Raw genomic sequence first — 27,001 nt, forward strand, 5'->3', positions numbered from 1 at the left:
GGTAGCTATCCCACAGTCTGGTTTGCTAGCCCAAGTTAGATCGTTCTGGTTGCGCGTGGGGCGTTCCTGCCCAATTCTTACAAATCTCTGCAGCCCGCGCCTCCCGCGCGTCCCTGCCCTGCCCCCACTTCCCAATGGCGGATGCAGGCGTCTGTGCTGCTTTTCCGCTGGGGGAGTTACTGTTGGGCTTGTAATCTGTTGGTTTTAATTATTTATTTATTTTTCCTTCCTGTTATGTTGCCCTCTGTGTTTCCAAGGCTCGCCACAGACTCGGCAGGGAGAGTGTTTCCTGGTGTTTGGAAACCTCTCTTCTTAACATTCCCTTCCAGGGACGGGATTCCCTTCCCGGGACGGAGCTCCCTCCCCACCTCCTTTGTCTCTCTTATCATCTTGTATATTTTTTCCCTACCTGTTTTTGAAGACAACAGTCTGCTTTTCTGGTTGCCTGATGTCCTCTGCCAGCATTCAGAAGTTGTTTTGTGGAGTTTGCTCAGTGTTGAAATGTTCTTTTGAGGAATTTGTGAGGGAGAAAGTGGTCTTCCCGTCTTATTCCTCCGCCATCTTAGGACCGCCCAATCTAACCCCTTTTAAGAGCAGGAGCTGAAAGCTACTGCTAGACCCCTGGGAGGAGACAGTCCTGAGAATGCTCCAGGGACTGGGTCGGAGCAGCAGAGTGGAGATGTTGGGGGCAGCTGAGGTTGGGGGGAGGGATTTCAGGGTCCCAGTGGCCCTGAGGCAGCCCAGTAGGGGTCTTCTGACCCAGAAGGGATGCAGGCATGGGGCCAACCTTCCCCATGGAGGAGGAGCCTGGACTGGAACTGAGACAGGAGAACAGGGGCCTGAAGGGGCTTCAGGGCTGTGACAGGGACACGTGGCCAGAGTGGCAGGGACTCTGGAGACAATGGAATTGCCCAGGTCACCTGTCCAAGACAGTCCCACCAGCCAGGGCTGCAGTCCTGCTCACACAGGGGCTCCTCCAGGGTCCAGTGTGTGGGGAGTGAGGCCCCTCCCAGCCCACCCCCCTCCTCAGGGACAGCTGCCCTGTTTCCAAAGGACTGTTTGCTGAGAGGCCCCCAGGGCGGAAGGGCCAGCACCCTGAGCCCCAGCCAGCTTCCTGCCATCAGGGGCCTTGTTGCCTTTGCTGATAATAAACCCTGGGACAAGCTGAGGCTGGAAAGAGAAACACAGAGCAAACCTGAGATCCTCCCTGGACTCCCAAAGCTCCTTGAGCCCCAGTTGTCAGTGGAGCCCTGGAGCCTGCTGGCCTCCCAGTGGGCACTGCCAGAGTTGGGAAAGGGCACTGGAGTGAGGGAGTCTGGAGGTGTCGTGCTGTCTGTTCCCCAACTGCCTCCCCCTCCACCAACCTCTCCAAAGTCACCCTTGATTCCACCTAAGGTTAAATGACAGCTTTGGATCCATTTGATGGCGCAGAGGGAGGGCTTGGGGAAGGAGAGGTATGGGGGTTCCTCCTGTGTGGCCCTGGGTAAGACCTGTGCTCTCTCTGGGCCTCAGTTCCCCCACCTGGAAATCAGCAGATTTGCCTGAGTCTCCCAGCAGCCCCTCCTCCACTCTAATCCATGAGCCTGTTCATGGTGCCCCTTGTCAGAGCACAGCCTGGATGTGGCTGAGCCCTGCCTGCCCAGCAGCCTGGCATGTGGACTGGAAGACGGTGAGCCGGGAAGGTCAAGACCAGAAAAGGAAGGAAGGAGGAGGTGCCAGAAAGGCAAAGTAGGACGAAGGAAAATGGATACTCAGAGTTACAAAGAGGCTCTGGAGCTTTGGCAGACACTTCATAGCTAAATGATCCTGAAGTTTCCCCACCTGTGCAATGGGCTTAATACCTACTTTGTGTTGAATAATGAATAAAAACATGTGAAGGGCTCATCGGAGGGCCTGACACATGGCACACTCAATCCAAGACAGTTCCCCCCTTCAGCTTGTGGCCACTTAACTCCATCAGCGCCTCCACCTTCACACGCTCATCCTCTCTCAACTCTGTGTATGCAAATCTCTCTGTCCTTCCTCTTATGAAGACACCAGTCACTGGATTTTGGTTTCACACTCCATCCAGGATGTTTTCCATCCCAGAGGCCTTAACTAAATATGTCTCCAAAGACCCTATTTCTAAATGAATGTGTTTTCTGAGTAGAAATGACATTTTCGGAGGACAATCTTCAATCCATTATGGTCCTCACTGTGTCTTTTCCTGCTGTGTCTATCATACTAAGTGAATTTGTTTTCTTTTTCAGATTGTTCTGTGTTCACTGGAGTTCTTGGGACTCCCAGTGGGTTGATCCCTTGTGTACTTTGTCATTACACTGTGAGACCCCTTCTACAGGATCCCTTTTCCTGGCAGGATCCTGACATCTGTATTGGGAGTTTCACTAAAGTTTCACCAAAGAATAATTGCACTTGCTTCTGCTCAGGACCCTCCATGCCAATCACCTGTTTGGCACCTATTGTGTTAATTTCCCCAGTTTGCAGAGCCATTGGGCCTGACGGATCAAGAACCTTTTGGCCCAAATCCACAAGTGAAGACCTGAAGTTTCTATTTCTCTTGTGGAGACCAAAAAAAGAAAAAAAAAAAAAACTCCCGTGGAGGTAGGTAGCAGCCTTGACCTTTCCTCTTTCTGAAGGCTCTGATTTTCCTTGTCTACCCTTGCTCTGAGGCTGCAGACCATGTGATCCTGGCTTTAGGGAAGTGTCTCAGCTCCAACTCCTCACCTTGTGCCACCGCAAAGTCTCATTCCTGACCCAAGTGGGCAAATAGGCCAGCCTCCAGATATTTATGCTCAATTCTCCCTTCTCCCTCCTCCCTCCTACAGACAAGCAGGGGTCACATCAGTTCTGCCACTGAAGATTCAGGAGAAACTTGAGCAAATCAATTAATTCTAAAGGTTCTTTCTCTCTTCTTTTCCTCCTTAAAGACTTGACTTTTAATCACCTCCTCCAGGAAGGCTTCCAGGATCCCACCAGCTCCATGTCTGATTGCTCCCAGATTGATAGTTTCGGTCTTTCTGTGAAGCAGCCTGGTGTGGACAGGTCATCACAAGTTCCTGGGTCTTACCTGGGAAAAACAGGTGAGGTGGGGAGGAAGGGAGGTGTTGCAGGGGCAGCAGACAGGGCCCAATGTGGATGGACCTGAACACCAGAGACGTAGGTTTTTAGCTGTAAGTGGTGAGACCTCACTGACATTCTCCAGGGAGGGGCTGATCCATCAGAGGCCCACTTTGGAACTGACACTCTGGCTGTAGGAGGAAAATGGAATGGAGGCTGGAGCGTCAGGGAGGCATCCTGGGTTCCTGCCTCTGCATCTCCTGGAGGACCCTCCCGATACACGTGGTCTTCCTGCATCTGCACCTGGAGGCCTGACTCGTGCACTTCATGAGGGGTGGAACTGATCAAGACATGAGAATTCTCAGGCAGACCAGCCCTCCGTGGTGAGTGACCACACAGTGAAAGGTGACAAGGGTCCTTCACAGGCCCAACTTGCCTGGAGCTGCCCAGGCAGCCAGATGCAGCTCCTGAATCTGCCCCTGGTAGAAGGTCAGCACCTCGCAGCCTCGCTGTGCCCCAGGATGTCTAGCTGAACAGTGACAGGAGCATTTATGATGAAATGTGGGAGGAGAGTCTGTGTGGTCCTAGATGACAAGACCTCCACGATTGATTTTTTTTAGTAACACAAATGTGTTTCTTTGTAATGTATATCCCTATAAAGCTTAGTTTTACCTTATCATAATTGTAATATATATGATTTTGTCTTTTCAAATATTATACTTGATTTCTTTGTTACCATGTGGGGTTCTTAACTACTTTTTTATGTTAGCTTTTAAAAAACTTCTTTATTTAGGTATTATTGACATGAAACTGTTCTGTATACAACTCAATGAGTTTTCAGATAAATATACACTTCATGAAACCATCAACAGTCTCAAGGCCATAAACTTTTCCATCACCACTCAAAGTTTCCTCCCCATCCACTTTATCATAATAATTATCACTTTGTCTACATGTGATAAGAACACCCTCTTTTCCAATGATCATTAATTCCAGTTGTTCATTTGTCCAAACTATGCCCTGGATGGACTTGGCCCAGAGACCCAGAGGTGACCACAGAGACTAGATGCTTATTTGCATGGAGCTCTGCTCCAGTGGGTATGTCAGATGACAAATCCATAGACTAGTTAAATCCTCTAACGAGGTAACCTCAGGAAGTGACCAGCACGATGAAGAAAACAACAGTCCTGGGACGGAGCAGATGACTTTTGGAAGATCCACCTACGCAGGTGACATTTCAGCTGAGAACTGAAGACTGACAAAGAGGTGGCCAAGCTGAAGGTAGACGGAACAGCTTGTGCAAGATCTTGAGCAGAGAACGAGTCGCCATCTTGAGATTATGCGTAAGAGAGTTGCGGGATCTGGAGAGTTAAGGGATCAAGGAACCATGAGCAGTGGAGACTGAATGTCCCTGGAGACATGTGAGGCACCATGTGTGGCTCCAAGCTCTTCATCGCAGACAGCCAGGAGGGTGGAAAGTCTGGAGATGGGGCACAATTGCGGTTGCATGAGCAATCCGGGGAGGCTCTGTGCACTTCTGCTCTAAACAATGATTTACCGCATGTTTGCTGTGTGCTGGGCACTGCAGACCCCACAGCAAAGCTGATTCCTATCCTGAAGGAGCATCTGGCTTAAAGCAGAGACATTTAGTCTAGGGGATGTGAAGACAGAAGATCCAGAGACATAATAGAACTTTCAGAGGACTCTGAAAAAGAAAAGAGTTGGTCTGTTCTGTTCAAACTCCAGAGAGCCAGGCAAGTGGGCTTTGCACTCTCTAAGGAATTAAAGATGCCCCCAAATGAGATGGGCCACTGTGGGAGCTGATGTTAGAGCATTAGAGCCTTTCCAGCCAGCACTGCTGATCACTCCGAGTGGAGGCTTGAAACTAATTGTTCCCAAAGATATTCCATGGAACACTGGTCCAAGATGCTGCATGGAAAGAGTTCCCTGATCATGCAATTTTGAGAAACACTTCCTGCTATTGGTTATTTTATAATGCATACTGCTCTACTCAAGGTCCTAGGAAGTCCTGTAATAAACAAATCTGTTTAACTTTTTAACATGGTGTTAAATGTATTTGGCCATATGAAATTTTTGTCTTGCCTTAACATATGAATTTTATTACTTTTTGAGAATACCTGCCATGGGGATCACCTCCTGGGAGCCCTCCCCATCCACTGCACCTGCCACTGGGTGAAGATCACACGGTTCATCGCAGTACAGGAGTGAGGGGCACAGTGGGGGTCCTTCCCCTGCCCTTCCCACAGCTCTGCTTGCCTGGCCCCTCTGGCCCTGGTGACCCTAGAATGCAGGGCTCTGAGGCTTTGTTCTGGCACTAGGAGAGGAAGAAGGACTGTGGTGCATTTCTGGCCGCCGGTTACTGTAAAGGGCCATTGATCTCAGCGCATGGGGGTGCACGGACGGACACACACACAAACACACTCTGAGCAAGCACGCAGGCACACAACTTTAAAGACAGGCATTGAGGTGCTGGCAAGGGACCTTTAAGAGCTTCAGGATAAGATGTTGGGCATTGGGGTGGGGCTCAACCACTAGTTTCCCAGGGATGAGCCCTGTCTAAGGCTCTGGGGTGGGGAGGCAATAACAGGGGCTTGTAAAAACCTTGGTTTGGGTAAAGATTGATACCTGTTCAGTTGATTCTGCATTCTAAGCAAATCTGGGTAATCAGGGTCTGTGGATTTTGTGTTTTGCCTGTTTGTCTGGTTGGTTTTTTCCTTGTCTTTCTCTGAGCAATAGGAAGCATCTGGCATAGAAATGTGCACATGCTCTACACATGCAAACGAGGCAACTCCTTTCCCTACAGCAGCAGGTTTCAAACCTACCCCTCTGCTTGCCCTCAATCTACCCCTTCACCCCCTAAAAAATTGAAAAGCAACTTCCTGTTTAAGAATAGGGCCACTGGTACTTTTTGCCCTCATAACCAGGAAAAAGAAGAAAAAAATCCAGGTTAATGTCAATTTGGAAAAAAAAAAAAGCACAAGCTAAACTTTACAAATTATGTTTCACTCAGGAACCTTATGAAGGACCATAGCCTTGGAGACAGCCTCTAAGATAGCTCTTTGGAACTGTTCCAAAGAGCTAAGGGAAGAGCCAGAATATGCATGTGTTTTTGCTGAAAAAAAAAAAAAATAGCATGAAGTTGACCATCAAAATATTATTGCTAGCCATAAACCCAGGCACCTCAAGTTAACCATTTTAGCGCTTTCCTATCTATGGGAAGTGAGTGTGAGCTCACTGAAATTATTAGATGTGCACGTTAACCATCTTGAACTAGTATCCTGTTTTTATCCATTCTGAATTCCTCCCTGGTTGCACTTTTGAAGGTGGCTGCAGTGGCTGATGGATACATAGAGGGCGACATCCATTGTTTACTGAATTGGCAAACCATGTTCTTTGTCCTTGGCAATTTCTCCTGGTCAAACTTTGACCAAGGTTTGGGAGGCATTTCATAGCCAGTTTGTCTGAGGGCACTAGAAAAACTCATTCCTAAATCAGGCAAGTATTCTTTTGATAGGCCACTTAATACGCTAGTTTTTCAGATTAGGTCCTGTTGATAACCCAAAATTCTATGGATCACCTGTCTCACTAGTCTTTGGGATCTAGGAAATATTTTCTCTTGTTGCTTCTCCTAAAATCTAGAGTTGCAGTATTACAGTTACTCTATGTAGAGTTTTATACATGGTAGAGTAACATGTTTGCTGCTGCTGCTAAGTTGCCTCAGTCGTGCCTGACTCTGTGCGACCACATGGACTGCAGCCTACCAGGCTCCTCGGTCCATGGGATCTTCCAGGCAAGAGTACTGGAGTGGGATGCCATAGCCTTCTCCAGAGTAACATGTTTAGCCATCATTAATTTTGTCAGAGGCTTGGTTACACATTGGGTAAAATAAGAGAGAGCAATCTTAGAAGCAGACAGAATATAAGTGATAGAGTGGCGACATTAATAAAGTCATAGTACAGCAGAGAGAGGCATGAGGCATACATAATTAGAAAACAGTAAGAGACAACAAATTAAAACAGTGAATAGTGTAACTAGTTGTAATCTGGTCACAATAAACCATCAAGTCCACAGGAGAGCAAGCTGGATAAGCCAAGTTCTAGAGGGATCAGGTAAAGAGAAAAAGATAAATGTTACATCTTTATTTACAAATGTATACTTTATCAATTTGTTGTAGATCATAGCATAAGAGGAAAGGTTTTCTGGAAACCAAAGATTAAAAACTGTTCTATTTCAAGGCCTCACTGGTGACTAGGTGGTAAAGAATTTGCCTGCCAATGCAGGAAACATGGGTTCTATCCGTGGTCTGGAAAGATCCCACGTGCCACGGAGCAACTAAGCCGGGCCCCACAACTGCTGTGCCCACAAACCCCAGAGCCCGTGCTAGGCAACAAGAGAGGCTGTTGCTGTGAGAAGCCTGCACACTGCAACTAGAGGGCAGCTCTGCATAGCAACGAAGAGCTGCAGTGAAGACCCACCCAAACCAAAAGTAAAAGGAGGTTCCACCACAAAGGTACAAAGGATGTAGCCCTCACAAAATGTGGAAAGTTTACTCCTAAAAATAGTAAAGAAAGTAAAAAGAAGGTCAGGATGACCAAGGACCCTTCTGGGTTGGGATCCCTTATGACTAATTTCCCTAAGAGTTGGTGGAGCCAGACAAAAAGTCCCCTTCAAATCCCAGTGTATTTCACTGGATGCCATATGAGTTCCTCTGGATAACAGAGACCAAGCTCTTAAAACACAGGGAGGGGCGGGGAAATGCCTAAGATCAGGTACATTTAATCACAAAGACACAGGAAGAGAAATGTAAGTTTTCACTACAGGGCTTTTGTTCCTTTAAGGTAAGAATTTTAAAAGGATGGTTTATCAAGCTGTTTTCTCTAGCTGCACATGCAAAAATATATTAATTCTGCAATGTCAAAAGAACCCCAATCTGGCCAATTTAGGGTGAGATTTCCTTTAATTATCAATTAAGCAGATCCTTATAAGTATAAACTCTATATGAACATAATAAACTATTCCCAGTATCCTTCAACTGAGAATAATCCAATGTTCATGAAAAAAAATCATAGTCTATCTAAGAAACAAGTGGAAATTTTTATTTGAGCCAAACTGGAGGATTATAACCCAAGAGACAGTCTTTCAAAAGCTTTCTGAGGACTGTTCCACCTGTTATAGGTCAAAGCACAGTTGTATAAGCTTTTGAGACAAAAAGTTATACATTAAATGATATATTATTGCCAGTTTGCTCAATCCAGATCTACGCAAACAAAGAAAACAATGGGTATGAGTCATCTTGTTCACGCTCAGTCGTGTCTGACTCTTGCGAATTGATGGACTATAGTCCACCAGCTTCCTCTGACCATGGGGTTTTCCAGGCAAGAATACTGGAGTGGGTTGCATTTCCTCCTCCAGGAGATCTTCCCAACCCAGGGACTGAACCTGCATTTCTTGCATCTCCTACATTTGTAGGTGGATTCTTTACTGTTGGGAAGAATCTACCTGAGAAGCCTGGGTCATCTTGGTCCCTCACAGAATTAAGAAGGAATATTATCTCCTAAGAAGCTGTGATCTTTGATGAAATCAAGAAAAAATGTTCTCCCAAGGAGGCCTAGTTCATGCAGATACGCAATACACAAAAAAGTGGAGAAGACCCAAACGGGCAGAGAAGTTTTATGCTTCAATTTTTCTCAACTTGCCATAAATATGGATTTTATTTCATTACCACTGAGTGTGATTCAACTGAGCAAAATCTTCCCACATCTTTTAACGGAAGATAAACCAGTTACTGCTTCTCAAAACTAAGTTTCAAGGAGAACCTACTCCTCCAGAGAGGAGCTTAACACCACAGAATAAAATTTAGGATTATCAGACAATAACAGGAAATCTAAAACCCAAGAGAGACTCACCCCAGTTCATCTGGACTCCCTAAGGAGGCAGATGGGCACAAGAGGCCTCTGGCGGTACAAGGCTCAGTGCTTCGTAGAGTTCAGGAGAAGAGGAGAAGCCTTCCCTGGGTGCCTTCTATAGTTGACTGGAAAAAAAAAGCAAAACCTAAAAGTCACAAATTTATGTTTAGTTTGGAGATGTTACTGAGGACTCTAGCCAAGGAGACACTCTCAGATAGCTCTGAGGAACTGTTCCAAAGAGGTAAGGGATGAGTCAGGATATACAGGAGAATTTACTGGGGCTGGGGGAACACATGTAGTTAAAATCAGTAGATAACTGCTGATCACAAAAAACAGATATTTCAAGTCAATGATTTTACTGCTTTTCTATGTATGGGAAGATACAGTGCTCTGGGCTCACAAAAATTATTCCTCTGATATGCTTAACTTTCTAGGATCAGTACCTTGTTTTTCTCCATCCTGAATTCCCATCAGGATAGGATATTAGGGCTGAAACAGAGACTGATGGCCTGAGGACACGATGGACAAGATAATTCACCGTTTTCTGAAAATGCAGGCAACATTCTTTGTCCACATTTACATCACTTCTAAGGCTGGTGGATCCATGCTCTTCTCACTGCAGAGGCAGGACAAGCTGTTTTAATCACTGAGGCAGGAGGGCCACATTGCTGCCCCTCACCAACATTGCGGACAAGTGTCTTCAAGACGCTGGGGTCCATCACGAGCTCCTTTTTTGATTCCACAGAGAGTAGTTGGGCTGGAGGGCATTCACCCCTGGCTTCCTCTAAAATGCGCTTTAATCAGTCGGTGTTTAGTGAACCTGCAAAAATTCTGGAGCCAATCTCAGGTGAGGCTGAACACCAGGTGGGGCCCACGGACCGAAGGTCTCTGCTTTGAGTATCCTGCCCGTTGGACGTTACTGACCTCCAGATATTTCTTTTTAATTTAAATGGGAGGCACACTGTGCACCCCCCTCTACTGGGAGAAAGTGAGCCCAATGCCTATCTACCTGCTTCCACCCCAACACACACACGCACACACACACACACACACACACACACACACACACATACCAACTAAGGCACTGCCAGGGGGACAGACACGCTTTGGCAATGAGGACCTCCAGAGGCCCAGGGTGTGAACAGATGCACAGAGGACTGTATGATGTGAGGAGATGGGAGGGGGCGGTGGGCAGAAAAGGAAGGAGTCTCAAGTCCTGATGGATCAGAAGAAGGAAAATGGGGAGAGGTGGTCAGGACACAGGAGACAAGAAAACCAAGGATGACCAGAAAAGGGACAGAAAGCAGAAAATGTAGACAAGATGAGAGAAGCAAGAGAAAGAGGCAAAACAGGACACGGGCAACCACACTAAGCAGGAAGGACACAGAGCAGAAGCAGCGAAGGAAACAGAAAAGAGAGATGAGAGGTGGGCAGGACGGAGGAGGGAGAGAGCCAGGAAGAGGGCAGCAGAGGACACCAGAGCTCGGTGAGGATACCTCCTGTGAGCAGAGGGGATCAGGGGTCCCTGGGCTGGTCCTCAGTCCCTAGCAAAGACCCAGCGGGCCCAGTACACCAGGTCAGCCACGTAAATCAGCAGGTTGACCGCTGTCAAGATGGCTACAACCAGTCTTTGGTCCCAGGTGCACACCAAGTGGGTGAGTTGATGGTGGCAGCTCACATCACTGGACCGCTGGGGCTGGCCACCAAAATTCTCGTCGAACTGGTAGAGCAGCCAGAGGACCAGAGCGCTGGCGTAGAGGAAGATGGAGAGCAAGGCCAACCCCAACAGGAAAATGGGGAAGCAGATGGGCAACTTGTTGCTATAGCCTCCCAGATACAGCAGGAGGGCCACGGCCCCCAGGAAGAGGCAGATGGAGTACGCGGCCACACACCACACCAGGGCCGGCTGGTGCAGGTACAGGGAGGTGTTGCTGATGAAGCCGAAGATGACACAGGCCACGAAGTTCTCTAGCCCCTTGAGCAGTCCTGGCATGCGGAGCACATAGCAGGTGATCTGGCTGGGCCGGGCACAGATCCAGGCCACTTCAGTGGCATACGTCACAGAAGCAAGGCAGGAGAAAGCCGTAGTTGCAATGGCGTGGTTCCAGGAGCTGCCACGAGGGACGATCTGGATGTACATGGTGGGGTAAATAATGGAGGCCGAGAGGCAGAGGAGGGTGGAGTAGGAGGCATAGTTGATGAGAAAATCGTCCCAGGAAAAGGGCCAGAGGAACTGGAGCCCACATAACTCGACTATGAAAGTAAGGAGGGTCACGACGAAGCAGAAGCACCAGATGAACATGGACCAGTTACCTATGGTCTCCCTCCAAGTGCCAGTGGTAGCCACCAGCGAGAAGGCCAGGCAGGTGGAGAGCAGCTGCAGCAGGCGGAGGAAGTAGCCCTTGATGGTTGCAGAGGCCAGGCCAGAGGGCAAGCTCATGGTGAGCCTGATGATCAGGCTGGTCACTGTCATCAGACTGGGTCTTCGCTGAGGACCTAGCAGAGAAAGATCTAGCTTTGGAGGTGGATTAATCAAACATCTGAAAAAAGCCTAGGGTCCTGCGATGGCTGCTACTCAGGATCTGTGGAGTTGGAACCAATGACTCAGACAGTTGGGTAACAGCACAGCTGATCCAAGATGATTCTCTCCGCCCATCACTCTTGGCCTTGTCACAACACTTGTCTTATCCCAAAGTTCAGAGCAGGGTGGGTCTGGCCTCAAACCAGGAACGTTTTGGATCCCTCTGAGCTATGTGTCATTATCTACAGAGACACAGGGTAGGATGGTCCTTTCTACAGTCCCAACCCTTCAAGTGTGTCAAAATTTAAAAAAAAAAAAATTTAATTATTTGGTAACAAAATTAGATGTGAACAGACATGAGACAAATTACGATCTCTATTTCCCTTAGTATGAGTGTTTAAAAGTTCAGTTTCAGAAACACTAATGTGTTTGATTACAAGTGCTTTCAGACCCCAGTGGGGTGGGGTGGGATATCCTATAGAGCAGACGCACTATATGCAACTGGAGTTGAAAAATCCTGAATTCTGGAGCATATCTAACTCTATGGATTTCATAAAATGGACTGTGGATGTACTGCTAATCCCATTTTAGAGATGAAAAAACTAAAGTGAAAGTCGCTCAGTGGTGTCTGACTCTGTGACCCAGAGAATTCTTCAGTCCAGAATACTGGATTGGGTAACCATTCCTTTCTCCAGGGGATCTTCCCAAGCCAGGGATCAAACCCAGATCTCCCACATTGCAGGTGGATTCTTTACCAGCTGAGAAACCACTGCTAATCCCATTCTAGAGACGAAAAAACTAAGGCTTGGTGAATCAGGGGCCTTCTCTAAGGTCAAAGTTTAGGAGTAGTAACCTCATACAACAATGCCAAAGCCATGCATTTAAACGCTTTCCTCTACAGCCCAGCATGTCAGCAGGGCCTGTGGGTGGGCGCCCAAGACCAAAGCTCACGTCTGTGGGACCCAGGACCTGCCTTCATGGCCACAGCCTCCTTCCACAGCAACCTGAAGACACATGTGTTCCGGCCTGTCCTCCCTGCAGCCATCACTAGAAGGAGCTGCCATCTGAGGGGACACAGCCCCACCTGGAGGAGGGAAACTCCAGGGGTGAACAGGGAGGAGCCATGGGGTGAGAGCAAGGCCGTGGGGACAAGATGACATGGGAAGTAGGGACTGTTCTGAATCCCATTCCCTCAGCTTTCCCTTAACATGTGACTCTTCCTCATTGGGACAGGGGACACCAACCCAGTATGACTCAAGGTGGAGTGTCCTGGAGGAACCACAGAATAAATAACATAATGTTTAGCTAGAGCGCCAAACCTGCCATCCAGGTGGGAGTCTGGAAAGATCTGGGAGTAATTCTACATGAATGAGGATTTCTGTGACTTGAGAGATAGGATGGCAGTTTCCAAGCTGGGAAGAAGAGGTTGAAAATGAACAAGGATTTTGTGTCTATATGCTGATGTGGAGCCTTTGAATCCATTTAATGGCACAGAGGGAGGATTTAGGAAGGAGAGGCATGGGGATTGCTGCTGCGTGACCTGGGTAAGGCCTGTGCCCACCTGGAAAGCAGCAGGTTTGCCTGAGCTTCCCAGCAACCTCTCCTCCGCTCCAATCTGTAAGCCTGGGCATGATGCCCCCATCAGAGCACAGCCTAGATGTGGCTGAGTCCTGCCTACCCAGCAGCCAGGCACGTGGACTGGAAGACAGTGAGCTGGGAAAGTCACAACCAGGACAGAGGTAGGAAGGAGGAGGTGAGATGGACAGTAAGAATTTCAGGGAGGATGTGGGGCATGGAGGAACCTGGCAAGTTACCCACTGAGCCTCAGTTTTTCCATATCTGCAGTGGGCTTAATGCCTGTGCATGCATGCTGTCATATTTGACTCTTTACAGTCCCTTGGACCATAGCCTGCCAGGCTACTCTGTCCATGAGATTTTCCAAGCAAGAATTTCTGGAGTGGTTTGCCATTTCCTTTTCCAACAGATCTTCCTGACCCATGGATTAAACCCACATCTCTTCCACTTCCTGTTTTGCAGGTGAATTCTTTACCACTGAGCAACCAGGGAATGTGTCAATTCAGCGAATGAAAGATTGTGAAGGGCCCATCAGAGGGCCTGGCATACGGCACACTCAATCCATGCCAGCTTCCTGTTCCCCTCTCCTTCCTGCTCTAAGAGGACCCAGAAAACCTTGCGCCACCTCTGGACACAAACACATGCAAGCTTGATTTGCTCCAGATCAGGCAAACCTGTGTATCCTGGAAGTGGCCCAGGGACGTGTTTGTTTTTCCTTCCCAGTGTTTTCAGGAAGAGATGGTGTAGAATCAGTTTTACTTCTTCTTGAACTATTTGGTAGATGCACAATGTTTTCATCTCGCATGAAAATCCAGATTTCTAGCTCCTTTAGAAGTCTCATGAATCAGTTGCTACGCCCTTTACTTTATATTGTTTTCCGTTCTCATCTCTGTTTAGCACATTCTATATTTTCTTCTTCTCATATATAATTGGCATAAGGCAGGACTATGATCATCTCACATGTGCCCAGTTGCCCCTCTTGGGCGTGGCCAGGCTTCCTGTCTGCTCACATGAGCATCCACCCCTCCTTCTGGGGAGCATCTGTGTCCTCAACCTCATGTACAGCCTTCAGCACACTTTGCATGCTCTGACATCATATGTAGACATATATGTACATGTATGTAGGGCACATCTGTAGATTGCTTTCCTGTTTCATAAACCTGAGATCCTGTCATGCACAGCGCATCTTGCTTTTCCATCACCCCCAACAAGTACAGCTGGTCCTCTCTAGGGGCCTTAGTCCTCTCCACCACCTTTACTTATTTCCTTCCCTCCTGGCTCCTGTGAGCATTTGGACTGACCACCTTTCTCTAAAGACTCCCCTCTGAGTCTCAGACATGGGGGACACAGGATATGACAAGAGGTCTGGGATCCATGTGACCACCGTGTTCTACGGCAGAAGGCTGGTTTCTCTGTTAACTTAAGAAATATGACAAAGACTCTTTTCTTCATTTCTGGAAGCTCATCCTAGTTTCCTAGGGCTACGGGAACAATTTACTCTAAGTTTGATTGCTTAACACAGCAGGAATTTATTCTCCCACAGTACTGGAGGCCAGAAGTCTGAAATCAAGGTGTCAGGGGGACCATGCTGTCTCCAGCGCTCCAGGTGAGGCTCATTCATTTCCACTAGTAATATTTCAAACCCTTCAGCTTGTGGCCACTTATTCCATCTCTGCCACAGCCTTCATGTTGTCATCTTCTCTCAACTCAGTGTGTGCAAACTTCTCTGTCCTTTCCCTTATAAGGCCGCCAGTTACTGGATTGCCAGCCCACCCTCCATCCTGGACGATTTTCATCTCAAGATCCTTAGATAATTATGTCCACAAAGACCCTACTTCTAAATAATGCCATAAACATGGATATTTTTGGGGGGTAGGGGTCACTCTTCGACTCATTAAGGTTCTCTCTCATATCTTCCTGTACTTTTTTTCATAGTGTCTTTTTCTAATGTGTTTAATCATACATGTAGCTGTTTGCTATCTCTTTCAGATTGGTATGTGTTCATTGGAGTTCTTGGGGCTCATAGTTGATTTTTCCCTCATGTACTTTGTCATTACGCTGTGAGCCCCTTGTACAGGAGTCCTTCTCCTGGGAGGATCCTGCTGCTTGGGTTGGGAGCTTCCGCCAGAATAACAGCATCTGCTTCTGCTCAGGACCCTTCAGGCCAATTGCTTGTTGGTCCCCACTTGCATAAATTTCCCAGGTTGGAGTTGCTGGATCTCAGGGATCAGGTACATTTGGTCTAAATACACCAGAAGTGAAGACCTTAGAATACTATTTCCCCTATGGAGACTTAAAAGAAATCCCAAATTCCTTTGGAAGCAGATATCAACTTTGTCCTGAAGGGCATGGTTTTGTTTTTGTTTGTTTGTTTTTAAACTTTTTATTGTGCATTGGGGTATAGCTGATTAACAATGCTGTGATAGGTTCAGATGCCCACCAAAGGGACTCAGCCATACATATACATGTATCCGTTCTCCCCAAACTCCCCTCCCATCCAGGTTCCACATAACACTGAGCAAGGCTCCATGAGCTATACAGTAGGTCCTTCTTGGCTATCCAGTTTAAATGTAACAGGGTATACAGGCAACCATAAATTTTTTCTCTAAGTCTGCGAGTCTTTTTCTGTTTTTTAAGTTCATTTGTATCATTTCTTTTTAGATTTCATATATAAGGGATGTCATATGATATTTCTCTGAAGGGCAGCGCTTTCCTTGTCTACCCTTGTTCTGACGTTGCAGGCCCCATAGTCCTGGCTTTAGGGAAGTGTCTCAGCTCCAACTCCTCACCTTGTGCCACCCCAAAGCCTGATTCCTGACCCAGGTGGGCAAATAGACCAGCCTCCAGTTGGCCAGGCTCAATTCTCCCTTCTCCCTCCTCCTTCCTCCCTGCTACACACAAGCAGCAGTCACATCAGCTCTGCCGCTAAAACTTCATGAGATCCTTGAGCAAATCAATTAATTCTAAATGTCCTTTCTTTCTTCTTCCTGTGACCCTGAACTTTTCCTTAAAGCCTTGACTCTAAGTCATCTCCTCCCAGAAACCTCCCTGGATCCCACCAGCTCCATGTCTCATTGTTCCCAGACTGACAGTTCTCAGCCTTTGCCTTTCTGTGAAGCAGCCTGGTGCGGGCAAGTCATCACAAGCTTCTGGGTCTTACCTGGGCAAGACAGGTGAGATGGGGAGGCAGGGAGGTGCTGCAGGAGCAGCAGACAGGGCCCACTGTGGATGGATCTGAACACCAGAGACATAGGTTGGATTTTAGCTGTAAGTGAGGAGGCCTCACTGACATTCTCTAAGGAGGGACTGATCAGTCAGAGGCTCACTCTGAAACTGACATTCTGACATTAGGAGGAAAATGGATGGAGGCTAATTCTGTAGTCAAAGTATGTGATGATGGGCCTTGAGAAAAGACACTCTAGGAGTGAAGGGCAGAGGCAGAGAAGGGGCAGCAATTACCAGATATTTGGTGCCCCCAAGGGCAGCTGCAACCCCACCTCTCCCTCCTGCTCCCTTTACATCTCAGACCCCATCCCAGGTGTTCCTAGCACCCTACCCGCACCTGAGCACTGAGTGCTTTGGGAAGGGAGAAATGGAGAAGGATATGAGGAAAGAGAGAGAGGAACCAGGAAGAGGACATCAGAGGACGTCAGAGCTTGGTGAGGATACCTTTGTGAGCAGAGGATCAGGAGTCCCTGGGCTGGTCCTCGGTCCCTACAGAAACCTGACGAGCCCAGTACACCAGGTCGGCCACATAAACCAGCAGGTTGATGGCTGTCAGGACAGCCACAGCCAGGCGCTGGTCCCAGGCGCACATGTCGTAGGTGAGCTCTTCCCTGCAGTCCCCATCCCTGGGCCTCTGGGGCTGCCCGCCGAGCTCCTCGCTGAACTGGTAGAGCAGCCAGAGGACCAGAGCACTGATATAGAGGAGGACGGAGAGCAGGCTGAGCACTAGCTGGAAAATGGGGACGGGGACCGGCAGCCTGTATTCCCGTTCACCCAGGTCCAGTAGGAGGACCACAGCTGCCAGGATGAAGCAGATGGAGTACACGGCCACACACCACTCCAGGGCCGGCTGGTGCAGGTACAGGGAGGTGCTGCTGAGGAAGGCAAAGATGACACCAGCCACGAAGGTCTCCAGCACCTTCAGCAGGCCTGGCACAGTGTGCACATAGCAGGGGATATCAGTGAGATCATACCAATCCCATACCCAGGCAGCATCCAGGGCATAAACCACAGACGCGATGCAGGAGAATGCAGTAGCAGCGATGGCCTGGTCCTGGGAAGGACCATAAAGCAGGAACTGGACGTAGGCGATGGAGTAGATGATGGAGGTCGACAGGCAGACGAGGGCAGCGTAGCAGGCAAAGGTGACGGGGAAGTTGTACCAGTAGAAAGGAAAGCGGGATGGGAGCCTCCATAACTCGACCATGACTATGATGAGGGTCATGGCGAAACAGAAGCACCAGATGGACATGGACCAATTACCTAGGTCCCCTCTCTCAAAGCCCATGTCAGCTACCAGGGAGAAAGCCACACAGGTAGAGAAGAGCTCTGGCAAGCGGAAGTACCAGAACCCTCCCCAAAAGTCATCATAGTCTGGGGCTGTTGCCCGAGTGGGCATGATGCTTCGATGTCCAGGCAGGTCACTGTTACCAGCACAGCAGTGGTCTTTGCTGGGGATCCACCAGAGAAAGATCTGGCTCCGAAGGTGGGTTAAGTCAGATGCCTGGAAATGACACAGGGCCCTGTGACTGCTGAGGCTCAGGATCCATGGAGCTGGAACCAATGGCTCAGACAATCGGGTAACAGCACAGCTGCTCCAGAATGGTTCCTCCCACCCATCACCCTTGGCCTTGTCAGGAGACTTGTCTTATCCCAAACCTCACAGCTGGGTGTGGTCTAGCCTCAAACCACGAACATTTTGGGTCTCTCTAAATAGCTGTATGCCATTATCTATGGAGACACAGGGTAGGATGGTTATTATCTGCAATCCCAACCCTTCAAAGGTCTCAAAATTGAAAACAAATGTTTAAAAATTGTTTGGTAACAAAATTTGACATGAAGAGACATGAGACAATTTATGATCTCCCGCTTTTTTTTTTCATTTTATTGTGAATGTTCAAAAGATGAGTTGCAGAAGCACTAATGTCTTTAATTACAAGGTACTTTCAGACCGTAGTTGAATGTTATGCCCTACAGAGTAGATGCACCATGTCATCTATCTGGAGCTGAGAAAGTCTGAATTCAGGCGCAGATCTGACAGTAAGGATTTCGAAGAAGGGATTGCAATTGTAGCACTAACTCTATTTTATAGATGAGAAGAAAAAGGCTGGAGGTATTAAGTCCTTCCCTAAGGTGGCATGACCATAAAGTGGAAACTCCAGATAAACATACCAAAGCTGTAAGTGTGAACACTTTGCTCTACATCCCACATGTCAGCAAGGCCTGCAGGTGGGAGCTCTGGAACCCAGGACCCGCCTTCAGGCCTCCTTCCTCAGCAACCTGGAAACACACCTGCCCTGGCCTCTCCTCCCTGCAACATCACTGGAAGGAGCTGCCATCTGAGGGGACACAGCCCCACCCAGAGGAGGGAGGCTTTAGGGGTGAACAGGAAGGAGCCATGGGGTGAGAGCAAGGCTGTGGGGAAGAGATGACATGGGAAGTAGGAACATTTTGAATCTGTTGCCTACTTTTTCCTTCACATGTGACTCTTTCCCACTGGAGAAGGGAGACCCCCCAACTCAGCATGACTCCAAGGTGGAGCATCATGAAGGAACCACAGAATAAATTTATGTACATACTGTTTGGCTGTTAAGCTCCAAAGCTGCCATCCAGATGTGAGTCTGGAAAGATCTAGGACTAGTCTTACCTGAGCAGGATGTTCCTGGCCTGGGAGACTGGTTAGCAGCTTCCAAGCTGGGAAGAAGGGATTGGAAATGAACAAGGATGCTGTGTCTGATGCTGACATGGAGACTTTGAGGGCAACCCAGGGAGGGGGTAGGGATAGATGGATGATCACCCCCTTCTAAGGGCAGGAGCTGAAAGAGGAAGGCCCTGCAGGACCCCTGGGAGGGGACAACCCTGAGGATGCTCCCTGAGGATGGGCGGGGGGCAGAGTGGAGATGACTGGGGGGATCCCAGGGTCTCAGGGCCCTGAGGCAGCCCAGTAGGGGTCTTCTGACCCAGAAGGGATGCAGGCATGGAGCCAAGCTTCCCATGGAGAGGGGCCTGGACTGGAACTGAGACAGGAGAACAGGGGCCTGAAGGGGCTTCAGGGCTGTGACAGGGACACATGGCCAGAGTGGCAGGGACACTGGAGACCATGGAATTGCCCAGGTCACCTGCCCAAGACAGTCCCGCCAGCCAGGGCTGCAGTCCTGCTCACACAGGGGCTCCTCCAGGGTCCAGTGTGGGGGAAGTGAGGCCCCTCTCAGCCCGCCCCCTCCTCAGGGACAGCTGCCCTGTTTCCAAGGGACTATTTGCTGAGAGGCTCCCAGGGCTGAAGGGCCAGCACCCTGAGCCCCAGTCAGCTTCCTGCCATCAGGGGATTATTATATCACCTTTGCTGATAATAAACCCTGGGACAAGCTGAGGCTGAAAGAGAAACGCAGAGCAAACTTGACAACCTCCCTGGACTCACAGAGCTCCTTGAGCCCCAATTGCCAGTGGAGCCCTGGGGCCTGCGGGCCTCCCAGTGGGCACTGCCAGGGTGGGGAGGGGCACTGGGGGTGTCACAGTATCTATCTTCCACTTTGTTCCCACAACCTCTCTGAATTTACCCTGTGAATGCTACTGGAGAAGGAAATGGCAACACACTCAGGTATTCTTGCCTGGAGAATTCCATGGACAGAGGAGCCTGACAGGCTACAGTCCATGGGGTTGCAAAGAGTAGGACACAACTCAGCTACTAACACAAACACATGCTGCTTAAGGGTAAATGACAAGTTTGGATCCTTCTCATGCCACACAGGGAGGACTTGGAGAAGGAGAGGATGAGGTTCCTGCTGAGTGACCCTGGGTCAGGCCTGCGCCCTCTCTGGGCCTCAGTTCCACCACCTGGAAAGCAGCAGCTTTACAGAAGTCTCCCCAGCAACCCCTCCAGTCTAATCTGCGAGCCTGGACATGGTGCCCTCATCAGAGCACAGCCTGGATGTGGCTGAGCCCTGCCTGCCCAGCAACCAGACATGTGGCCTGGAAGACAGTGAGCCGGGAAGGTCATGGCTGGGACAGAGGAAGGAAGGAAGGGGTGCCAGAAGGGCAGAGAAGGAGGAGGGAAGATGGACACTAGAGTTACAAGGAGGCTGTGTGTCAAAGAGGAATCTGGCAAGCTACTTAACAGAACCAGTTTCCCCATCTGTGCAATGGATTGAGTACCTACTCTGTGTCAGTCGATGAATAAGAACTACATGATGTGCTCATCAGAGGCACATGGTACACTCAGTCATCCCAGCTACCTGTTCCCCTCCCACTCCCCCTCAGAGAGGATCCAGAAGGCCCTGCCCCACTCAGAACAGAAGCTCATGCAAGACTGGTTTGCTCCAGATCAGGGGCCGTAAACCAGTTTGTACTAGAGGTGATCCCTTAATGCGTTTAGTTTTCCCTCACAGTGTTTTCTGGAAGAGATGTAGAAAAGGTATTATTTCTTCCCCAAGTGTTTGGTAGCTGCCCATTGTTTTCACATGAAAATCCAAACTTCCTGCTCTTTTCAAAGCCTCAGGAGATCTGATGTCACTGGGCTGTGTTCCCTTGGGGAGGTGGCTGGAGCTGAGCATCTGCTCTGTCCTCTATACTGTTTTCCAGTCATATCATTGCGTAGTTTTCCTTATTTCTCTTATTCTCATTTATCACTGACATAAAGCCGGACTATGATCATCTCGCATGTCCCGGTTTCCCCTCTTGGGCGTGGCCAGGCTTCCTGGCTGCTCACAGGATTGTGCACCTCTCCATCCACATCCTCAACCTCATGTACAGCCTTCAACACATTTCATATGCTCTGAAATCATATTTAGACATGTGTGTCCATACATGCACGTGTGTTTGTGGGGAGTATCTGTATCTTTTTTCCTGTTTCATATGCATGAGCTCGTGTCATGCCCAGGGCATCTTTGCCACCACCCCTGAAAGGTGCAGCTGGTCCTCTCCAGGGGCCCTAGTCCTCTCCATCCCCTTTACTTATTTCCTTCCCATCTGGCTCCCGTGGGCATTTGGACTGACCCCCCTTCTCTAGATCAGTGGATCCTCCTCTGTGAGTCTCAGACACTGGGGAACCCCATTTATGACCCTCTAGAGGGTGACTGTTGAAAGCTTTGCAAATGTGCATTGCTTTGAATTTTCCAATATTTGGATCAATCCCTTTTCAGAGAGTAGACTTTGGTCTGGAGGGTGCACCGTGAGGAAATGAGGGGCTCCTGAACCAGGGCTGTGCTGGGGGAGGGTCACTTACTGTGGTAAGGGGCAGAAGACAGGGGGCAGGTGGTCTGAGCGATGTTTACGGGAGAGAGAGAGGAGAGTTTGGCAGGGACAGGCCAGTCACAGCCTTGGGCACCACATTAAGCATTTGGGACTCAGTGGGAAGCCCATGTTGGTACCATTCATTTATAGAGAAGCCTCTTGGAATCCTCCCCCCTCAACCAGGATAAGAACATAGCAGAAGTCTAATGAGAGGGATTCAAAAAGTGAGAGAGGAACACTGAATCCAAACCCACAGACTGAACAGGCTCCCTCAAAGCCCTGGGAGGGAGCTGGCATGTGCTGGGGGGTGGGAGCTCACCAGGTAGAAAAGCCCAGGGAGACAGACTGGACATTAGGAGCTGTGACCAAATGTGGGCCCTTCTCTCTCAGTGGATGTTCTATGAAGCACCTGCTCTGGGCCAGGCTGGATCACAGACTGAGGACCTGGGTGAACAAGGCTTGGCCTGTCCTTGAGAAGGTGGAAGGGAGGGTGACCCATGACCTGACCATCAGCACATCTGGGGGTTGTGTCCACAGAAGGGAGGGCAGGTGTCCTGAGCAGGGACAGAGGATGGGGGCAGACAGGACATCAGGTCTGAGTGGAGGCTGAAGGGTGAGTCTTAGTGGAGGAGGCAGAGGGGGTGGCTGGGGAGAGGAGAACTGGAGCCCCAGTCTGAGGAGTGGGGGCAGCTTGTTTGGGGAGCAGGATGTGCAGGAGGCAGGGGATGGGCCTGAGTTTGGGCCCCTATATAGGGCTTGTGGCACCAGGGACCCAGGACAGAGTGTCAGCTCCTGGATTCACTGAAGAGCCCTGTTCACAATGTGCTGAGCAAGGAGCACTCTAGAAACATCTCTGTCCCCATTCCCCAGGCCCTGGGCTCCTGTGGGAACTGCTCTAGCCCCTCTGGGTCTGAGGCCAAGCCTGCAGGTTCCTGCCCCCATGCAGCAGATGGGAGCCCCTGGACAGCACACCTGGCCTCAGGACCTGGATTCCTTGCCTGGCCCTGCCTGGGCCCTGGGCTCATGGGTGAAGCCAGGCCTGCTCCAGACATCTGCCGAGCCCAGGGTGTCAGAGGCCTGGGAGACTCACCGCTGACCCACTTCAGCCCAATGTCAGGGTGTGAGCAGAAAAGGCCCGGGTCCCATGGTGCCTGGATTCAGCCCCCAGCCCCTCTCTGTCCTGTGTCTGCAGGACAGCATGCTGGGATACAAATCGGTGGACACCAGGGCAGCCACAGATCTCTACCGCATCTCCAGGAGAATCGAGAGCAGTGAGGGTTTGTTGCAGGAAGAGGGACCCCTTCCAGGGCCTGAAACTGGGCTGTTGTCTAACACTTGGAAATGAATTGTCCGAGGAGACACACGTGCTGACAAAGCAAGAGATTTTATTGGGAAAGGGCACCCAGGTGGAGAGTAGGAGGGTAAGGGAACCAGGAGAACAGCTCTGCCGCATGGCACGCAGTCTCCAGTTTTATGGTGATGGGATTAGTTTCCGGATTGTCCATAGCCAATCATTCTGACTCAGAGTCCTTCCTGGTGGTGCATGCCTTGTTCAGCCAAATGGATGCCAGAGAGAAGGATTCTGGCAGGTGGTCGGACATGTGGTATCTCCTTTTGACCTTTCCCGAACTCTTCCGGTTGGTGGAGGGTTCTTAGTTCCATGTTCCTTACTGGGACCTCCTGCCATAAAACAACTCATGCAAATGGTTACTATGGTGCCTGGCCAGGGTGGGCGGTTTCAACCAGTGTGCTTCCCCTAACAGTAGCAGCCCCTTTCCAAGGACCAGAGGCCTTCATCTCTTTAGGATAGCAACTCTCTTGCTTTTGGAAGATGCATTTTTAGCAGTAAAATAGATCTATATTTTCTCTACTTTTTAAGACCCTACAAGGAACACTTGAGCTGGGATGGGGCAAGTGTCAAATTCCTTAACATCCTGAATCCTGTGAATGCAGGATGAAATCCTTGTGACTTAATTAATACTCCACCTCACTGTCCTCTTTCAGCTACATCTATGCCCAGATGGGAGGCATTATTTCCTGAAGGTGACACCCAGCTCTGAGGCACATTCATCACATCTTGAAGCTGATGCCCCAGCACTGGGGAGTTTTCAGGCAAAGGCGCAGCAGAAGTGATGGGTGCCCTGCCTGGTGACCTTCAGCCCCTCATTCCTACTCTTATTTGTAAAACAAGGAAACAAAAGTGGTGGACTCTGGAGTCTGAGAGAATAGGTTGGAAATCTGCTTCTGCCATTTAGCAGCTGTGTGACTAACGACTTAACCTCTCTGTGCTTCAGTTTCTCGATCTGTAAAGCAGGGAATTCTAACAATTCACTGGGCTCTTCTGAGATGTTACATACAAATCATTGAGCACCGAGCATGTCACAGCTCAGTTCAGTTCAGTCGCTCAGTCGTGTCCGACTCTTTGCGACCTCATGCATCGCAGCACGCCAGGCCTCCCTGTCCATCACCAACTCCCGGAGTTCACTCAAACTCACATCCATCGATCTAGCCTTGACTAGACAGTATAGTATATTCAAAAGCAGATGTATAGTATATTCAAAAGTATATTCATTGCTTTGCCGACTAAAGGTCCGTCTAGTTAAGGGTATGGTTTTTCCAGTAGTCATGTATAGATGTGAGAGTTCGACTGTGAAGAAGGCTGAGCACCGAAGAATTGATGCTTTTGAACTGTGATGTTGGAGAAGACTCTTGAGAGTCCCTTGGACTGCAAGGAGATCCAACCAGTCCATTCTGAAGGAGATCAGCCCTGGGATTTCTTTGGAAGGAATGATGCTAAAGCTGAAACTCCAGTACTTTGGCCACATCATGCGAAGAGTTGACTCATTGGAAAAGACTCTGATGGTGGGAGGGATTGTGGGCAGGAGGAGAAGGGGACGACTGAGGATGAGATGGCTAGATGGCATCACTGACTCAATGGAAGTGAGTCTGAGTGAACTCTGGGATTTGGTGATGGACAGGGAGGCCTGGCGTGCTGCGATTCATGAGGTCGCAAAGAGTCGGACACGACTGAGCGACTGAACTGAACTGAACTGACTAGACGGACCTTTGTTGGCAAAGTTATGACTCTGCTTTTGAATATGCTATCTAGGTTGGTCATAACTTTTCTTCCAAGGAGTAAGCGTCCTTTAATTTCATGGCTGCAGCCACCATCTGCAGTGATTTTGGAGCCAAAAAAAATAAAGTCTGACACTGTTTCCACTGTTTCCCCATTATTTCCCATGAAGTGATGGGACCAGATGCCATGATCTTCGTTTTCTGAATGTTGAGCTTTAAGCCAACTTTTTCACTTTCCTCTTTCACTTTCATCAAGAGGCTTTTTAGTTCTTCACTTTCTGCCATAAGGGTGGTGTCATCTGCATATCTGAGGTTATTGATATTTCTCCCGGCAATCTTGATTCCAGCTCAAGCTACCACTAAATGTCAATATCTGGTGATTATTCTCTGCACAGTCCAGTGACCTAGCAGAGAGAAGCTGTCCTGTGCTGCAGGGCCTGGCCTCTAAAGGAAGAGCATGCATAGTATACGTATCGAAGTGTCCATACCAGAGCAGTGACTCACATTAGGGTCACATGCATGATACTGTTTAGATCTGTGCCTGGGTCCTGCTTCAGCTCCATGGAAGCAGAATCCCTGGGGGTGGGGAGTGAGGCAGATGGGTGGGGGCGGGGTAGCCCCTGTTGACCTTCACAGATGTTTCCGATGCCTAAGACCCTGGGATCTCCTGAGGAGCTGTCTCAGCACCCTGGTACCAGAGCACTGCATTCTCACACTGGACCAGGATCAGCATCACCTGGGGGGCTGCTGGGCCCCATCCCAGAGTTTCTCACTGAGCAGGTCTGGGGTGGAACCCAGGAATCTGCATTCCCAGTAACTTCCTGTTGATGTTGTGCTGCTGGTCCGAGGACCACACTTTGAGAAGCACTGTCCACATCAGGCAACCGTGATGTGCAGCCACGGAGGAGCCTCTGGCCTAAGAGCTGAGCACCTCCAGGGGGATTCCAGTCACTGCTCCAGCCTCGCCCCTGACATCTCCCTGGGCTGCCTGCTCATGCAGAGAGGGCACAGCTCCACAGGATGTGTCCCAAAGGGGCTCCAGGTGAGGTTAAGAACCCAAGGAATTCAAATACAGGTCCATCTGACAGCAATGCCGGTGTTTTTCATTCAGACAGCTTTACAATGGCAGTTTTCCCATTCCCACCTATGACACCTGGGAACCAGTGTGAGAGGGCGGGGAGGTGCAGCTTGACTTCTCAGGGGTCTCTGCTGGTGGCGGCTGTGTGTCTGGCTGTGAGTGGCCACCAGGTAGAGCACTATTGCCATCTCTCCCCCAGGCTGACTTGCAGGGAGAACCAGCCTGAGGGACGCTCTGGCAGGAAGCAGGAGGGCCTGGGTCTCCAACTTGGTTAGAGGTGGCTCCAGGGACCCTCTAGATGCCCTCTCTCAGCCATCGAGCTGAGGATGAGAGAGGCCTGGGGCAGTGTTGCAGCCTGATGTGGAAGGGGACCCCAGGATTCCTGCCTCTCAGCCCAGGTTCCTTCCAGGGTTTCAGGCTTTCTTGGAAGGAAAGGAACCAGGATTCCCAGAGAAAGAGCTTTCAAATCTCTAACCCAGCTTTCTGCTTCTGGCTCAGTGCAGGGTCAGTTACACTTGGCAGGTGCCAATCAGCCCAGCTTCTCATGTCTGTGAAGAACCACTGCCCTCTGTTCCCAGGTGCTGGAGCCCGAGGGATGCTTGTCGGGATCCTGTTTAGGGCCCTGAGCTGGTCCCTTGCTCAAGACTGAGCATCTTCACTTCTTCATGTCCTTCTATCTCCAAGGTTTAGGGCTGAGATAGAGGGACAGGGGTGCAGACACCGCCCTGCCAGCCAATCCCAGCTCTTCACCCCCGGGGTCCTCAGTGGAGGCTGGAGTCATTCCACCTGATGGACCCCCACCCAGGACCCTCCTTCCGGAGGAGGAGCTGAGGCTGAGGAGGAGCTGGCATTCCTGGTGGTTCAGTCTAACTGCACCAGGACTCACTGGAGTCTACAGAAAAGAGGGGTGGGTTTGTAATAAGAACTCTGTCTATGTAACTAGCATCTGCCCTCTAAGGGAAGGAAAGGCTGGAAGACAGTGACCACGGCTGGGGCTCCCCTGCTGTTTGGAAGCCCCAGGAGCCTGGCCCGAGGTGCAGCCTCAGGAAGGGAGAGTCTGGTGGGCGAGACTGGAGACCAGGCCCTGCTCAGTGGTTCCCAGGCTGGGAGGTCTTGAGCTCTAGCCCTGCTGAGTTCCTGATGTGTAGACTGGGGATAATAATTAACCCTCCCAAGTTAGTGTGAGTGTCAGAGACAATGATACGAGGGGCCAGGCACAGAGGGGCCCTGGTGAAAGGCAGCTTCGAACAGACACACCTGTGATCCTTCCATCCCCTCACCTGCATTCCTGCCATTAGCTTCTCGCTGCTTCCT

At 49.7% G+C, this 27,001-nt stretch overlaps 2 protein-coding genes and 1 long non-coding RNA gene across 12 annotated transcripts; 1 reads left to right on the plus strand and 2 right to left on the minus strand.

The window, feature by feature from the left end:
* Positions 1-211: 211 nt before the first annotated feature.
* Positions 212-11,619, minus strand: LOC138423887 (myeloid-associated differentiation marker-like). Of its 10 annotated transcripts, none has more exons than XM_069560277.1 (4): positions 10,481-11,590; positions 9,428-9,600; positions 8,985-9,109; positions 2,233-3,067 (listed from the first exon to the last, which is right to left on the minus strand). In XM_069560277.1, exon 1 carries the CDS (start codon positions 11,455-11,457, stop codon positions 10,522-10,524), a length of 936 nt encoding a protein of 311 aa, XP_069416378.1. In that variant the 5' UTR covers positions 11,458-11,590; the 3' UTR covers positions 2,233-3,067; positions 8,985-9,109; positions 9,428-9,600; positions 10,481-10,521. The 10 variants fall into 10 exon arrangements, 8 of the variants coding, with proteins under 8 accessions (XP_069416379.1, XP_069416378.1, XP_069416377.1 ...); XR_011250497.1 differs by lacking the exon at positions 2,233-3,067 and adding an exon at positions 3,814-4,762 and having other exon boundaries at positions 11,298-11,594; XM_069560276.1 differs by lacking the exon at positions 2,233-3,067 and adding an exon at positions 3,814-4,418 and having other exon boundaries at positions 10,481-11,573.
* LOC138423888 (uncharacterized) lies at positions 2,427-3,926 on the plus strand. The gene is made up of 3 exons (XR_011250499.1): positions 2,427-2,601; positions 2,928-3,080; positions 3,203-3,926. It is a non-coding gene; the product is annotated as an uncharacterized lncRNA (long non-coding RNA).
* Positions 11,620-15,432: 3,813 nt separating the features above from the next.
* On the minus strand, positions 15,433-17,905 carry LOC138423886 (myeloid-associated differentiation marker-like). The gene has a single exon (XM_069560269.1). The coding sequence runs from the start codon at positions 17,702-17,704 to the stop codon at positions 16,766-16,768; it is 939 nt and encodes a 312-aa protein (XP_069416370.1). The 5' UTR covers positions 17,705-17,905; the 3' UTR covers positions 15,433-16,765.
* Positions 17,906-27,001: the final 9,096 nt, after the last annotated feature.

The sequence above is a fragment of the Ovis canadensis genome, chromosome 18 (genome assembly GCF_042477335.2).
Source record: "Ovis canadensis isolate MfBH-ARS-UI-01 breed Bighorn chromosome 18, ARS-UI_OviCan_v2, whole genome shotgun sequence".
Taxonomy (NCBI): domain Eukaryota; kingdom Metazoa; phylum Chordata; class Mammalia; order Artiodactyla; family Bovidae; genus Ovis; species Ovis canadensis.